General features: G+C 33.0%; 1 protein-coding gene across 1 annotated transcript in view; it reads right to left on the bottom strand.

Moving 5' to 3' along the window:
* Window positions 1–14,557: 14,557 nt before the first annotated feature.
* Window positions 14,558–17,708, bottom strand: part of LOC133191306 (uncharacterized) — a 66,273-nt gene continuing 63,122 nt past the window's right edge. The window contains exons 50-51 of the mRNA XM_061327055.1: window positions 16,511–16,718; window positions 14,558–15,527 (exon numbers count right to left, since the gene is read on the bottom strand). Coding sequence (XP_061183039.1) covers window positions 15,238–15,527; window positions 16,511–16,718 — 498 coding nt within the window. The 3' untranslated portion in view covers window positions 14,558–15,237. The remainder of the gene's footprint in view (window positions 15,528–16,510; window positions 16,719–17,708) is intronic.

Raw genomic sequence — 17,708 nt, forward strand, 5'->3', positions numbered from 1 at the left:
TATGGATAAAGAAAATGTGGAAACGTTGAAGTGCGAAAATGAAATAACTAATACAAATAAAACTGATTTACTAATCTATTCAACCATATTAGTCACTGAATGCATCAGATACAGAAATTTTTATGATTTAAAACAAAAGTATTCCATGTGAGTATCATGTAACTGCACAACTGTACAAAATATCAAACGCTAAAACCGTATGATAATGTTCAAACTCTAAATGATATGTCGGAATCACAGTATTTCTGAATAATGACCTTGAAAATAATATAATTAATCCGATTTAATAAGAAAATAGATGCTTTCGAAATTGTTTAATTGCAGATTCCTTTGTAGTTTTTTTTTTAAAAAAGAATATGATGATTCACAAGGTAAAACAGATACACACGAATCAAACACGGTAATTTTTTGAAGAATTTTGTTTATGTTATTACTAATGAATGTGGTGCAAAAACGTGAACAAAAAACTACACAATATTTTTAGTGCATAGTGTGTTCCATACGGAAGATACGTAGTCACTATTTTATAAATGTTCACCCAACCAAAAATGTCCAATATCAATTAGAACATTTAATTAGCATTATGGATCTATAGTATGTTTCTCTACACTATGAAATATAGATTCTTGTATCTCTATACTGACCAGACATAGCACACAAGTCTTTGAGTCTCTACACCTAACAGATATAGCACATATATCTTTTTGTATCTATTGATTGATTGAATGTATGTTGTTTAACGTCCCATTCAGAATTTTTCACTTATATAGAGACGTCACCATATACCGGTGAAGGGCTTCAAATTTTGATCTTTACTCGGCACTAAGGGCCATTGAGCAGTGAGGGATCTTTATCGTGCCAACGCCTGCCGTGACACGGGGCCTCGGATTTTAAGGTCTCATCCGAAGGACCCGCAACTTTCACTTCAAAGTGCCGAGCGCATGGCGAAGGCACAGTTGCTATCCATTTTTTTTTTCGACTTAGGTCAGTCGCGGCCGAGATTCGAACTCCCGATCACTGAGCTAGCGCTTTACCGACTGAGCCACCGCGAACGGTATTTTTTGTATCTATACTGACTACATATAGCACTTTTGTCTTTACAACTACCAGTAAGAAGACATAGATTTTTGTGACACACCAGATATAGCACATAGTTCTTTGTGTCTCTATTCGGACCAGATATAGCATATAAATATTTGTGTCTCTACACTTTCCAAATATAGCACCATTTACAAGATATAGCCAGAGATCTTTGTACCTCTTTACTGTCCAGATAAAGCACGTATTTTTGTGTCTCTACACTGACGAGATATAGCAATAGATCCTTGTGTCTCTACATTTGCCAGATATAGCACATAGATCTTTGTGTCTCTATACTGTCCAGATATAGCACATATATCTTTGATGTTTTCCTCTCTACACTTACTATATATAATACACTTGTATTGTCTCTGTTCGCTTATCCGATATAACTCTCAGAGGCTCGACACTTACCAGATATAACACACAGAGACTTGCTTTTTCCATTCACACATCGCTGGTGAGCTGGACACGAAGTATTTGCGCAGAAATCTGAAATCTAATAATATTGTCTTATGAAATAGGTTGCATTTATTTAACAAATGATTTTTCTCCCATTTTTCAGCTTTTTTTTATTAATTCCATCTGAGTTTAGATAGTCAATTTGTAACCATAAGGACAAGTCTTACATACGTTAAGGAAGGACAGCTGGATATTGTCAGTCGTACGTACAGATACTTATATCGTATGATTATACATGTATATGAACGTGAGAGAAAGACAGCTAGATATTCTAAATCTTACATACGTACAAGTCAAACGAGTATTTTAAACTTTTCATGCAAAAAATTAAGGCGAATGCTTAACGTAGAACCTACGTTGTATGACGTCATACTGAGAAAATCAGTTTAGACTGCTAGATCAATTATGACGTCATAATTAATTTAATGTTACTTTTTCCCGTACTTTCTTCAAGAATGTCTTATGTAATGAAGTTACACAACTGTGATAATGTGAATGACAAGCAACTATTTTGAAGGAAATCAAAAATCCTAAGAAATCTAAATAGTACAATATCTTGATGAAAAGTGTCTGAGTCAAAGATCTGTTAAAAATTGTGTGTAAATTTTGTAATGTCTATCATGAAATGACGTGCATTCCCTTTCATAATTATTTGTTAATTATTCATAATGGTTGGTGTATAATAATAATATTTCCCGAAAATATTATCTTTTTAAATAAAAAAATACATTTTTTGATAAATATTCACATTGTAAATCTGAACGTAACCCCCAAACAGTAATTCAATAATTAAATCCTGTGTAAGTGCAAAAAGGTCAACAAAAGAAGTATGGATAAATAGAGTGTTCTCATTCGTTTGTGGGGAAAGGTATATATTTTAATCACTTTCTGTAATTATTTGGGTATGTTCTTCATCATATTAAAGATTGAAAACATTCTGACTAAGACTTTTGAAAAATATTTACAAATTTAGGTGGTAAATTGACTCAAAAAATATTGAGCACATTTGCCTATATTCGTTGAAATGTGGACTTAATCTTTTATGTCAATTGAATGAAAAAGAATTTATTCTTGAATAATATTGCTTAATATGGTTCAGTTAATAAAGTCTATAAACGACGATGTTTGAAGAAGTATTTTAGTGAATTATTATATTCTCTTTGTGACCAGTACCCCTAAAAATGGCTGAAAATATGTAGTCGCTGTACAGACTGCACTACATTTAATAACGAAGAAACATACCATATATTTTTAACTGATTGATAAGCGAGAGCTAATTTATCATTTTGAAAAGTTTGAAAATTATTGTGACAAAGACTTTTCCGACATAGGTTCTACCTTAAGCATGCAATATATAGAGAATAATACATGGCAAAATCTGTATCACACCCCATATCAACCCGAGACTCCAATATCAGCCCGAGGGCCGAAGGCCAGAGGGCGGATATTGGTCGAGGGTTGATATGGGGTGTGATACAGATTTTGCCATGTATTGTTGTTTTTATTATATATTTGAAAATAATGTCAAAAAATCATATATAAACCTGTAGATTAATTCTTAATTATTGAATATGTTCTTTTTTTCGTTAAATTTCCTTTCTCGTTATTTTTTTCCAAAGGCAATACATACAGCGATAGGAAATGAAATAATTATAAATCAAACAAATTATTATTTTGAATAGCATAAAATATCTGATGAAAATTTACAGTTTAAATAAACTTCATAAACAATTAATAGAAAAAGATCCGAGATACTCCGAATGAAAAATACAGAGATGTTCCGGAAAGGTGTAATAAAGGGTGTGATACAGGGTAAAATAAAGGGTGCTGATATAGGGTGTGTAATACAGGGCGCGTGCCTGTGTTCATATCAGGGATGCAAAAATCCTGTATTATTGAACAAATATATAATATTAAATATGAAACGAACCCTGAAAAGGGAAAATGCGTGACGCATGTTTAATGTACTCCTTTTTACCAGAATATTCATTAAGAAAAAAAATTTAAAAAGATGTATGAAAACCCTTTATAAAACTGTTGATGCATTTTCTGATGTCAGGAGAAAAATCTTTAATTTCAAATATTCCTGTTTTGATATCAAACATAATATCAAAGATCAGGATTTTTTTTTAATTAAAAAAAAAATTTGGATATCAGACATTATAATTGATTGTCTTGAAATATGGAAGACAGCAAACAGTAATCAAGCTCAAAAGTCCATAGGAACAATACAAACTGGAAGACGAGCAAACACGAACCTTTAAAAATATCAGAGGTGGGATTAAGTGACATGGAGGAGTAAGCATCCCCTGTCGGTCGGTCACACCCTCTGTGTGCTCCTAGTCATGATCGAGTAAACGCAAAAATAATAGATAATACAGTGTAAAAATAATGTTCTAAAAATTTATATGAAAAACGACAGTTAACGATATATTATTTGTTAACAAGGTTATTGTATCGACCATAGAATTTACGAAATGTTGACTTGATATCCTTGTATCATAATTTTTAGAAATTTTTCCTACGTAAAACATGATCTTGCGTATCAAATCAACTGGGAGACATAAACTCCATATGCAGGTGATAATGGTATATTGCTACATAAGAAAGGGGCATTAACGATGGAAAAGTTAAAGTCATCACGTTTATCATCAAGTTAAGTTGTTAGTTTGCCATTAATGTCTTTTTCTTGTAAAATATTCAAATATGAAACAGATATGTCAGACTATGTGGTGTCTTTTATTTCGAGTTAAAAGGGATAAACGGAATCAATCCAGGAATGAAAATGAATGTTGGTAATTTATATTACATGTGTGGTCGATATTTCTAGATATTGAATTGAAGGCCACACCAAGAGACTTCTCCTTTTCATGTAGAAGTTTTAAATAAATTTTGCTTCGTATGAATTAAAAAAAAAAAACAGGTCTGCAGATAACAGGACCCAATTAGTACCCATTGGAATTCCAACAGATTGGTGGAAAACTTGATCTCCCAAAACTACACAGATATTGTCAATCAGAAACTCAAGCATCTTTTTAATTTCAACTTCGGAGTACGTACTAGTATGTGTAGAATCAGAATGTTTTTAACAAAATACGATTGCAGATGACCATAATAGTATATTCAGATTTATAAGTTTCATTATTATTGAAAATCAGCTGTCTATGATGCCAAAAAGCCTTTAATTTATCGTGGGGAATGGTTGTATAAAATGTTCAAAAGTCGCACGTTTTGATGCTATTGAATTTGGTAAAATGTCGTAATTTCAAATTTTCTAAAAGTTTCTTTGAGTTATTAAGTATCCACATCTGATTATCACAACTTCTCAAATATGTTGTCGTACAGTACTCCTGGAGTTTCTCCTTCACTACTGTTCTTATTTTCGTGAGGAGTAAAGAAAGAGTCTTGGTAGAACATTTTCTATAACCCGCTATATATCTTTGCTTGTAAGGATTTTATGTAGTTTAGGAATCCATTATAAATATGATAATTCAAACTCAATTTGATTGTTGGGAACATTAAAGATATTTAAAACTGACATATGATTTTGAAGAATTTTCTTCTTTGAAATGGAATGAGTACAAGTTGGATTACCACTTGCAGAAATTTATCCAAGTTCCTCTAAAATACATTTATAATAATTTACACACAGGACAATTTGTTACCTGCTTTGCCATTTGGGACCAGTATACATACTAGTATTGATAGTGTTATCTATCTAATTCTTTTTTCAGTTCTGAAGTTCTGAAGTAATGAAGAAAGAAAGATAGATAGTTTTCATATTGTCCCCAACCATTTAATGCGATCCATTATGAAAAAGTGTCAAAGTCTTCTTTCTCATGCTTGGTCCATCGCCTGGCGTAATCTTCGACAGAATTCATAATATTTATGAAATTTTGACGCCAATTGAAAGATCGGGGTTCCCTAAATTTTGGCCTTTTCAAAGTAAGTGACTATTTAATTAAGGTCCTCATTATTAATTATATTTACGTCACCAGTAATGACATGTTTTGCAGTATTATACTTCGTAGTTTATTTTGTAATTAAAGAGTTTGAAAGCAATAGTCGATAAATATTTCTAAGAAATACATGGTGTGGACTTCAATTTGAAATCTGGTGGAATACAAGACTGGAACCTTTTGTGATTAAGAATATTACTATTATTTTCTGTGTCAATTCCTTTGTTGGTAAATTTAATTTTTAAGGAAACATATGGGTTACTTGAGCAGTTTTTTGTCTGTAAAAGTGGCGGTTTAAAAAGCCTGTGATTTGCAAAATATCCATAATCCAAGATCCATGTCTATATTTTGGTGTCGAAGAATCCAAATAAGGACTTTCCTTCGCCCTTTCAAATAGGCCATTTAAAATTTTCAAAGAGACATAGTAAAGTTTTGTGCGGATGTGAGGAAGATCTAACTTTTTATTTACATAAGGTTGTAGTGAATCAGGAGATGCATCATGTATAAAAGTTTATTGTAAGACCGGTCTCCATGACCTCTGTGTATTGTTAAAAGGTCCCATCACATTCACATTAGCACACTGTGGACTTGAAAGATTCCAAACACCATCGGAATTGTCATTGCTACTTTATATGGAAAAGTCGTGCATAGTTTCCTAATCCAGTATTCTCGTTGTCTACTGATAGGTGTACTCAATGATGGGCTCTCAATATGATGATATAAATGACTACTCTATGATAAAAGAAACTCTTGTGAATGGAAGTTAGATTGATAATACTCAAAAAGCTTATGCTTTCGTATTTTCTTGTGAGAACCTTAAAACAATTAGCTATAGAGAAGATGATATTGATTTTGTTGATGAATACAAGTATTTGGGTGTTGTCCTAAAAATAATAGCATGTTGATATATGCATGTGCGAATTTAACAGGTAAGGCAAGAAAAGCATATTTCACTATCAAATCAAATCTACCAAGCAATCTCAGTCTCTCTGGAAAGATTCAATTTAGATTCAATTTAAGATATTTTATTAAAATAAAACAATTTTAAATTGGTGATATCAAAATTTATTTCATGATATTACAAAAATATTACTCTGTTACCAAAGCATACCAGTTAATTTTTAGTATCAAAAAGCACTTAAAAAAATTGTATTTTTTTCATATTAAAAAAAACACCACCATTTACTGATATCAAAAATACTAAAACGGCGTTTTATACAAACCTGATCGTTGGTTATGTTAAGGATATGAACATAATCAGCATGATACTGGAGATACCCTGGCTCTTCCTGTCCGGAGCGGGTCAAAAGTTCACAGGTCAGCTGGCGTTTGTTGAAATTAACAGCCTTACAATCACTGTTATAAGAACACATGCGCACACACATCTTCTTGCCAAACAAATCCATAGTTTTAAGAACACTTTCTCCTAACTTCGAGTTTTCAATTGTTATTGAAGTTTCTGCTTTAAATACTCCTGAGAAACCAAGGAGAAGAGCAAATATAAACTTGAGAGACATACCACTTTTCGTGTTTTTGTTTAATTTTTTGTAGAATTTACATTTTAATACTTCGCGTACTGACGAGATTTTTTGCCGCGACTTTGTCCAAAAGTCGATTAAACACCAGGATAACCACGTTTAATGTTGAAAGCATTGCCTGAAATGTATTCATTGAATCTTTCTGTATGGAGAACAGATTCGGAAATTTAAATAAAAATAAAATAGTTATCCGTGATCAATTTTTTTCTAAACACTGGCGATCCTTTGCCTAATTGATATCATTGATTCCCATTATCTACACATAAAAAATCAAGGCTAAATCTGATAACATTACAATAACGTTTGTTTTTCTCCATCAATGAATTTATATGGTAGACACCGTTGCCATTCACAAAGTAGTTGCTCGAAAAGCTAACCAAATATGTCATATTGATGATTTCCAATACATTTTGCAAAGGATCAAAGGGTGAAATTGTTTCCCGTTTTTCGTGCATTCATTATCTGTCTGGTCTGGCGAAATTTTTCCATACATAAAATTTAGCAATAAAAAGTGCATTCAAAAATCGGATGTACTGCAAGAAAGGAGAATTGTATTGAAAGGATTTAACAGAATCTTCTCTAGAACAGAAGGAAATGCTATTTATTTAAAAAAAACTGACACAGAATTAAATGTATGATCGTTATCTCCATATTTCATGATAGCTACGGGTTTGCCACTAAATTATTGTATTTAAAAGTTGAACGTGTAAAATTTTCATTACGGGCAAGGGTGGAAGCACCATAATTGATCATATAAGATACATGTATCAGCTTCTCTTATTGATATAATGCCACTACCGAAAAATCTATAGATTGTTTATTTCTAGTTTTTGATTCCTGATCAAATTTTACTTCCAGATGGAAATTTGGAAGACCTCGGAAAATAAAGGGGACATGCTAATACACATAGTATTCAGTCTTCAGTTTAAACACTCTAGTTACCTCATTTTTAAGTTTAACGTTACTGGAGATCAGAAGAGCTAGCTTAAACCATGGTAAGGTGTTTTTATTGTTACGGATTTCAACAATGCTGCCATGGGCATAAAAAAATATTTTTTTTCATGTTTTTTGTTTTGATCCGATTTCAATAAAACTTGGCAAAAAGTAGATCTAGAATACGGTATATAATTCTATGTATCGGTTTTTGGTTTTGATTGCCGGTGTCGCCATATACTAAAAATTGAAATTTCTGGGAATTTTTTTTAAAAGGCTACTTCTCTGCATTATTAATCACGGCGGGTATCTCATCCTGGGCACATGATCACACCTCTGGAATTTCCAGGGGTCCATGTTTTGTGCCCTCTTCGCAGGATTGTATAGTTTATAGATTTTTTTGAGATCCGTCACTGTTTTCTGCCTTTTTCAGATAACAATGAAACTTGAAACAAAAAGATACCTTACCGGTGATCATATTTCATTTTATTGGTGTTCCCAAAATTTTAGGTTTAAGTGCTACTCGTTGAAACCGCACAAACACTAAAATGCTACAAACAAACTAACGAAATATGAGGATAACGAACAGTAATCAAGCTCAAGGTCATTCGGAACAATGCATATTTCGAGCAGAGCAAACAAGGGTCTATAAAAAAAATAAACATCAGAGGTGGAATCAAGTCCCATGGAGGAGTAAGCATCTCCTGTTGACCGGTCACATCCGCCTTGACTGATAATGCAGAAATATAGCCTGTAAAAAAATTCACAGAAATTTCAATTCCCCAGTCACACCCGCCGTATGCTCCTTGTAATGATCTGGTAGAGGGAATTCATGGATATTACAGTGTTAAATACTTGTCTAACAATTGGTATGAAAAACTTCAGTCAACATTCGACTTAAGGATAGAATGTATTTGCTAAGAATGTAATTGTATCGGGCATAGAATTTGCGAAATATTGATGAAACAAGACTGACGTCCTTGTTTCATCAACTACATGTAACTAGTATTGTTCCATAGCGTACCTCGCTTTAGTAATTGTTCATGCTTTTGCGAATCAAATCAATTGGTAGACATAAACTCCATATAAAGATGAAAGGAAGGGAAATTGACGATAGAAAAGTTGAGGTCATCACGTTTTAGCAGAGTTTAGTTGTTAATTTGCCATTAATATCTTTCTCTAGTTTGTTTTTGTTTATTGTTTAACGTCCCTCTCGAGAATTTTTCACTCATATGGAGACGCCACCACTTGCCAGTGGAGGGCTGCAAATTTATACCTATACTCGGCACTTAAGGCCATTGAGCAGTGAGGGATCTTTTTCGTGGCAACACCTACTGTGACACGAGACCTCGGTGTATACGGTCTCATCCGAAGGACCGGACGTAATGATCAGCTCCTTACTCCGCGACTCTAGAGCAGACGCTCTAACCACTGTGCAACTCGGGTGACCTCTTTATCTAGTAGTAATATATGAACCAGATGTATCAGACTCCGATCCGTGGTGTCTTTCACTGGGTGAAATAAGCAGTTTCCTGTCAATGGAAACTATATGGAAACCACATGGAAACCTCAAGTTTACATCATGTTTCCCAGTGGTTTCCGCAGAGAATGCCAGGTTATTCCGTCAAGTTTCCGTGGCACGGAAACTACTTCGCTCCGATTCCATTAGGTATCCCGAACCACGGAAACCTCAGGAAACCTGAAGTTTCCCGAGCCTCCATGTAGTTTCCAGTAATGGGAAACCTGAAGATTCCACTGGTTTCCATAATTAGGAAACTATGTGGAATCGGAGCGTAGTGGTTTCCATGGAATGGAAACTCGATGGAATCCTCATGTTTCCCATGAACGTAAACCAGAGGAAACCTCATGATTCCCAAAGTTTCCATTACTCAGGAAACTACATGGAATTGGAGCATAGCGGTTTCCGTGTAATGGAAACTTGGTGGAATATAATTATCTGGTGTCTCATAAAAAGAAATTACAGGGAAACTTCAAGATTCCCTTATTTTTCTGAGACGGGAAGCAATGTGTTATTGTGATGTAATTGTTTCCATACCATGGAAACTACAGGGTAGATTGAGCATTTCAATTTTGAGAAATGATTGACAAGCATTTGGAAGCTCAAGGATCCCTGTATTTTCCATGGTAAATCTTTCTTGTCTAGAATGAGAAAAGAGAACAGCAGGTTTAAATCAAAATATATATTATTAATTTCCTTGGTAAACTGTGTTTTCAAAATCTAATAAGAAAATTTATAAAGAGGAAAAAGCATTATAAAAAAATCATATGTTTAATATAGATTCATTTGATATGCAAAAACATTATTTTAAAATGATATCAAAATAAATAAAATCACATACCATGGTAAACAATGAAGTAGTATTTCACATCTAAGTCCATTCATAAACTTCATTAAATACTCAGTACTTCTTTCTACATCAGCTTCCCTTGTATTTTCTTCACATCATCTGCGATCTGCAATATATTTTCATACAAAATTATTATTTGATGTAAGAATTGTATGCCTGAATATTATTTAGAAATCTGACAAGATTACTCAATGTCCTTTAATGTACCAATATCAGTGATTAGTTTCAGTCTGAATGACCATGAAATCAGAATAATAAACATTACATAGTAATGTTTTAGGCCAGATTAATATTAAAGCAGGTATGATTGAGAATATGACCATCTCATAGAACACTGCTTTTAGCTGAGTCAATTGGAGAGAAATGTGCTCCGGACAAGGATATTACATTTTTTTTCTTATTAATTGATATTTGACCAAGAAAATTGGTTAAAGTTCACTACACATCCTTCATCCCATGGCACACAAGCCAGATCATTTACTTCGAGTTCAAAGAAAACTTGGTCTCCAAAAACTACATAGATATTGTCATTCAAAAACTCAAGCATTTTTAAAGTTCTAACTTCCGAGTAATATGTAGAATCAGAAGATTTTTTAAGAAAATTATTTTACAGATGACCATTGAAAAGGTATGTAAATTTAAGAGTTCCATTTTTATTGAAAATGTAGAACATTTACTTGAACCCGCTATGTATCTTTGGTTGTAAGAATTTTTTTATTTTATTTTAGGAATCCAGTACATGTATGGTAATTCGTAATTGTTGGGAATATAAAATGATATTAAAACTGACATGATTTTGAAAAATTTCCTCCTTAGAAAGGGAACTATGAGTACAACTTGGATTACCACTTGCAGAATTAAATCCAAGTTCCTCTAAAATACAATTATAATAATGCGCCTTACAAACAAAGACAATGTAGTTACCTGCTTTGTCAGCTGGGACCAGTACATATTGATAGTGTTATCTATCTAATTCTTTTTTTCACTTCTGAATTAATGAAGACAGAAGAAAAGATGGTTTTTATATTGATATCAATCTGAAACTTTTGATCCATTCTGACCGGAAGTGTGAAGGTCTTCTTTTCATGTTTGGTCTATCGGTTGGCGTAATCTTCGACAAATTTCATCATAATATTTATGAAATTTTGACTACTGTTGAAAGACTGGGGTTCCCTAAATTTTGGCCCTTTTAAAACAATGTAAAATAAGGAATTTTAGGTTCTCATCATTACAAGTAACTATATTCACGTCACCAGTTATGACGTGTCCAGCAGGACTATAGTTGTGGGAGAAGAAGAACATGAACACGTAGGAAGATTGTTTCAGATGTTCAATGTCTAGACACCGCAAAGCTTTTTTGTAATTAAAAAATTTTGTGAAGTTACAGTCGATGAATATTTGTAGGAAATACAAAGTGTGGACTTCAACTTGAAATTTGGTGGAATACAAGACTGAATCCTATTGTAATTAAGAATGTTTCTCATATTTACTGCATCCATTAAGATTTTGGTTGGCCCCCACTTTCTGTCGCTGTAGGATCGAACACTCCTTTTTTTTTTTTTTTTTTTTTTTTGATTGTCAGAATATATTGGGAAGTTGCCCCCCTCCCAGCCTCCATGTGTTGGACCGTTTGTGTCGTTTAAATTTTTGTTTGCTTGTTAGAATTTTTTGGGAGGTTGCCCCCCCCCCCTCCTCTTTTTTGAAGCCGTTGCTACGGGCCTGGCATCAGTTCCATTGTTGGCAAATTTAAGTTGATTCTTAAACTGATAAACAGAATAATGAGTTTGGTTCAGTCTACTTGTGTACCCCATTCATTGATATCAAAAACTGAAAGCAGAATTATGTTCAAAAAGCGTAATACAAAATTATTTATATTGCTATAGTCTACTTGTACACCAAGACTTATTAAAATCAGACCAAAACTGTTTAATTGAGGAGTAGCATATTGAAAGAATTTTCAAGAGATTTCTATTTCTAAAAATATGCTGTTGTCATATACATAAGTTCCTAGGTTTCCAATGGTTTATGATTAATAAGAGTTAAAGTGTTCATTATTTGTTTATTTTCTATTTCAGTGTAAAATGTTTTAAATTGCCCCATTTCTATAAAGCATATGCATTTCCTTCTTAGGACTGTATACGATTTTCGTGTTTATATCAATAGCCAACAATGCAATAAGCGGTCTCTTTTATGAACTCGCACATTTAATTAACAATGATTAGACGTACTTCTAAGTTCTAAAGAACTGAGTAGGATTTTTTATTACACATAAAAAGTGGAAACGCCATTGATCATAAGGCGTCAATTGGTTTCTTACCTAAAAAAGTGTGACTACCAACAGATTAAAGCTTTCATTTTGAACACTTGATTCCTTATCAGATTTGAACTGAATAAATAAAACGTTCTGAAAAAGCTTGTTCAATGACTTGGGTATTATAGGACAAGTTCATTCAATTCAGTTAGTTATATTAAAACCGCAGGAATTCCAGATTTCTTCCAGAGAATCAAAGGTAACATTACCAATACATTACATTAACATTACTGGTTCAGGAATTAAAAATTCAATGTACTCAACTCACTTTGCAAATTGGACTACATTTAGTATCAATTTTTGTCGGAATTCTATTTCTTTTCATTACTTGGGGTGCCCCCCCCCCCCCCCCCCCCCAAGGATAGAATCTACTTTTTGGTCTCGATATTATCTACGAGTAGTTTAGATTCGCTTGGAATGATTTGTCTAAAAAGGAGCGATTGTCACAACTAAGAATTTGGAAAATAAAAGAAAAATACGACATATGTGCAAATACTACTATAGAGACCACAGGCCCTTACATCGCTTTAAAAAAATTAAGGTGTTAAAAAAAATAAAGGTATGGAACTCCTTTCATAGGGTACCCACATTCGCCAATAAAATACTTTTAAATCAATTGATCTATAACTTTACTTTCTATTCATAACTATTCACATATAAACAATCTACGTTACTACCAGTTCTTCCCGAAATTCCGTATACATGTACTTCCCGAGATATGCTGAAATCATTTTCCAAAATTGACCTTATTTTTTTACTCTACATTAGCTTGGGCCTCTGAATCAAACTCCATACAGTGTCAATTCTCCGGGACTACTTTCCCTAGGAATAATTATATGGAGTTGTAGCGTAAAGTAATACTGGGCTGTCTGGTCTGGAGCTTGCATCTGAATAGTTGCACTAATTGTAAAGCTTTCACATAAGATTTTTCTTTTCTGGCAAAGTGGTTCTTAAAAGCAAGATTTTTTAAAGATGCTTCTATACCCTATTCTTAGCTTTTTTTTTTTTTTTTTTTTTTTTTTTTTTTACCTCGGAGTCCTCTTTTAAGGTGACATGGCCCTTCATTTAATCAATTAAGAAGGCCAACTTAATTTAATTCTTTGTTGTCTTATTCAGTATTAGCGATATCTCTGAAGAACACCAAGATCACAATTCTTCCACAGAAATGTTATATCAGTTACCTGATCAAGTGCAATCAGAGGTCCGCAGTCCACTCATGGCCGTTGGACCCCTGATAAATTTCATCGGATATACTAGTATTACGGGCTTGCTTTTCTCATTGATAAGAACCTTAAAAGGCTGCAAGTTTTGGTGGCTTCAAGAATGGGGTTATAAATCAAAAAAAAAAAAAGAAAAAGAAAAAAAAGGCAAAGTTCACAAAAATTGTCATGGTGCTAGTTTTAATGACAGAAAATATGAGTAAACATACAACAAGATTGATCAAGTGAATAAACAATATCAGGTAACTATCACAGATTATGCAACATCACAGAATTCTATAACATTTTGAAAGCCCTATGTACAATAACAAATTGGAGAATTCCTAAATAAAACTACATGTATATAAAACATTAAAGGTAAAACTTCCTCCTCAGATACAGAATTATGTTTCTTAGTGCAGTCAATGTGTGTAAAAAGATCAACTAAAATTAGATGAGCAATATTTTTTAAAAAAATTATAGAGTTTATTCTACTACTATAAAAAAAATAAATGAGTAAAAAAAAATCAAAATTAAAACAAAGAACTATGCAGAGAATTATTATCATAATGTGGTCTACTTGAAAAAAAAAATCATATCAAAACTGTAGGAGAAGTTATTTTTCAAAGAACTTCATAGATTAACTCTAATATTAATAACCATAACAACATGTACAATGTTCATCAATGTCAAAAAGCCATATTTTGTCTAAGTGTGTCTAAATTAGACTACTACTTTACCAAATTTTATTGAAATTGGACCAAAAGTGTAGAAAAGTAGCATTTGAAAATATTTTTTACAAAGTAATCTATTTTCAGTTTTTTGCTTATTGACAGAAATGAAAATGCAATATAGAAAAGTCTGTTCAATTTACTGAAATTGGACCAAAACTGTAGGAGGAATAGTATTTTGAAAATTTGTTTATGGACAGTGAGAAAGATGGCAGAAGTTACATAATCAAAACATAAGCTCTACTTTTCTTCAACCAGTGGAGCTAAAAGATGAAAAAAATATAAAATAAACCAAAGTCTCTGTAGCTCTACTGGTTTGTTCTCAAGTTACATGTAAAAAAGAGAGAAGCAGCATCTGGACTTGAAACTAAGCAGCAATGGTAACACCAGTGAATAAATGTGACATCTTACATGTATATTCCTTGTGTTGATAATTATAACAAGTACTAATTAATTTGAACTGAGTTAAAACATATATCTCTTGTTCTGGTTCATCAAGAAGAAAAAAAAAGCCACTTAACTCTAATTTTTTTACCAAATGTAAAAATTACCTTTGTGTAAATGCATGGTCTATTATACACAAAATATGTATGTATTCTATATAAATTTTTCAAAAAATTTTATAGAAAGTGTTGAATTTGAATCTCCCCTTTGATTAGGCAGGTAAGGTGATAGTTCCAAGTATATCACTGTAATCTCCACCAGCTGTTATGGCACGAACAATCATGTAGACCTTGAGTCGTGAAGTACCAGTCACCGATTCTGGTAGTCCAAATGTTATACTAGTGGCACGGGTCTCTTGCCATTGGATGATGTTACCCCCACCCAATGCAGTTCCAGCTGATACTTCAAACCTCAGTGGATGACTGGATGTAAAAATTCCATCCCATGATACAACAAATTCTTTGTTTCCATCATGCCACGTTAAAGAGAGTTGTTTAGAAGCTACAAAGAAAGGGGATATTTTTAAAATAATTCTACTAGTTGCAAACATTTAATTTTTTTCTTCAAGGTACACACATTCATATAAAGAGAAAAAAAAAGAAATGTCTGCATGTAAATCAGGTAAATAAATACCAGTATTTAACATTTTGTCCCTGAGGCCATGATTTAAAAAAATTTTGTCTGCTGTACGCCATCCCCCATTTTTCAAGGTGCATTGGTAGGTAGTTTTTTTAAAGTACCTACAACAACGCTAATTGTCATTATAACCACATACTTGGAAAAAATTATTGATGTTTTCATAAAATATAAAATGTAAGTAAAAGGACAGCTTTTATTGCAATAAAAGCCTTAACATTAAAAAGAATCTTTGAAAAATGATAAAACTTATTTAAAAAATATACAATCTGCATTTCCCTGTAAACAAAACAAAAAATTAAATTATATGTCTGAAAAAAAGAGGATCAAGTTGGGATGATTTTGATGGGTCAGAGGGAGTACATCAAACAAATCAATTTTTATTGTTGGCCTGAATAGATGGATTTGTGAAAACAACATCTGTCTTTCAACAACCTGAAGCATACTTTTATCTCAGATTCTAGAGAAAAATCAAGATGTTGTCTTTAATAAAATGCTAAAATGGAGGACTACTGATGCATGTGAGTACTCTCCCTCAATCTATGCTGCCTTATTATTCTCTTCTGTGAACTTGTGTAAACATACATGTATGTATTCTTGAGCTCATTATCGTAGGAAAAAAAAAATCGTGTTATAATGCGAAACTTTCGTGAATACAAAGGAACTTTCACATTATAAAGCAAACATATGTATGTTCTCATCCACACTCAAGATGGAGGGAACATTAAAATAAATCACAGTAAGAATTAGACTATTTTTTTTAGGGGGTAATGGATGGTGAGGGTTGTAAAGCCAAAATATATACTGTTACAGGAGATACTGTTTTTCATTTTTAAACTTGCACTCACCATCTTTCATGGGCTTGTCTGTAACCACAGTCAGATTATAATGAAGAGGGATGCTGCGCTCCAGAAGTTTATTTATAGCCTGTAGCGTAACATTTGTTTGTCCTTGACCAAGGTCAACATTTCTTACACTGGCAAAGAGCACGTCTTGAGCATCAGAAAACGAAAGTCCCTCACCATCCAAATTATACTTGTTGCTATTCACGGATATCTACAAAGAAAAATTTAAAACATTTTAGTCAGTTTTAGCTACTATATACCCTAACATAAACCATCAAATTCCCCCTTCCTTAAAGGTCTTTGCTTTTTGGTGATAACATTTTGGGTCAGCAAAAGTAACCAGAGGAGTATCATCAGAAATCCACAGTTGCTTAAGCTTCATTCCTCTCCTTATCAACCATGGGTTCATGCATACCACTTTGCTTGTTCTCACGAATGTTTGAATTTACTGTCCAATCAAATTAATCAAAGAGGGAAAGGGCCACCTATTCTTTAACATTAACTAGCTATCAACAAGATGTGTTTGTGAAACACTGATGCCCCTGTATGGCAGCTTATGGCAAAGGTTAAAGTTTCTCAAATGCAAGTCAAAATCCAGGTCAAAAGATAAAAAAGTTGGTACCCAAAGAAAAGTCTTGTCTCGAGGAATATACCTGTGAAATTTGAAAGCCCTAGCTGCAACTGTTCAAAAGTTATGTCCATGGTTAAAGTTTTTTAAAAGTAAGTAAAAAGTCAAGGTCAAGGTCAAAGTGGTTGGTATCCAAAGGAAGGTCTTGTCACAAGGATTACATATGTGAAGTATGAAAGCCCTAGCACCAACCATTCAAAAGTTATGGCCAAGGTTAAAGTTTTTCAAAAGTAGGTCAAACTCCTATGTCAAGGTCAAAGGGTCAAAGTGGTTGGTATCCAAAGGAAGGTGATGTCACAAGGATTACATACAGTGGCTGCAATGTTGTTGTTGACAACTTACACGAACGATCATGTTACATGAACGATTCCGCACGATTAATGCATGATAAAATCTGTTACACGAAAGATCCTTCACGCACAAGATTCTACATGTTACATGATCTTACACGATAGCTAACACAAAAACAATTCTTCACGCAAAATAGTTCAAATTCTTTAGGAATGGATATTTTCAAAATAAAATAAGGCTTAATACTTATTTTAAATTTCAAATAGTTATTGATATTATTTC

This window comes from Saccostrea echinata, unplaced genomic scaffold (assembly GCF_033153115.1).
Source record: "Saccostrea echinata isolate AGI-Se365-2 ecotype Australia unplaced genomic scaffold, CSIRO_AGI_Sech_v1 ptg000023l, whole genome shotgun sequence".
NCBI classification, from domain to species: Eukaryota; Metazoa; Mollusca; class Bivalvia; order Ostreida; family Ostreidae; genus Saccostrea; species Saccostrea echinata.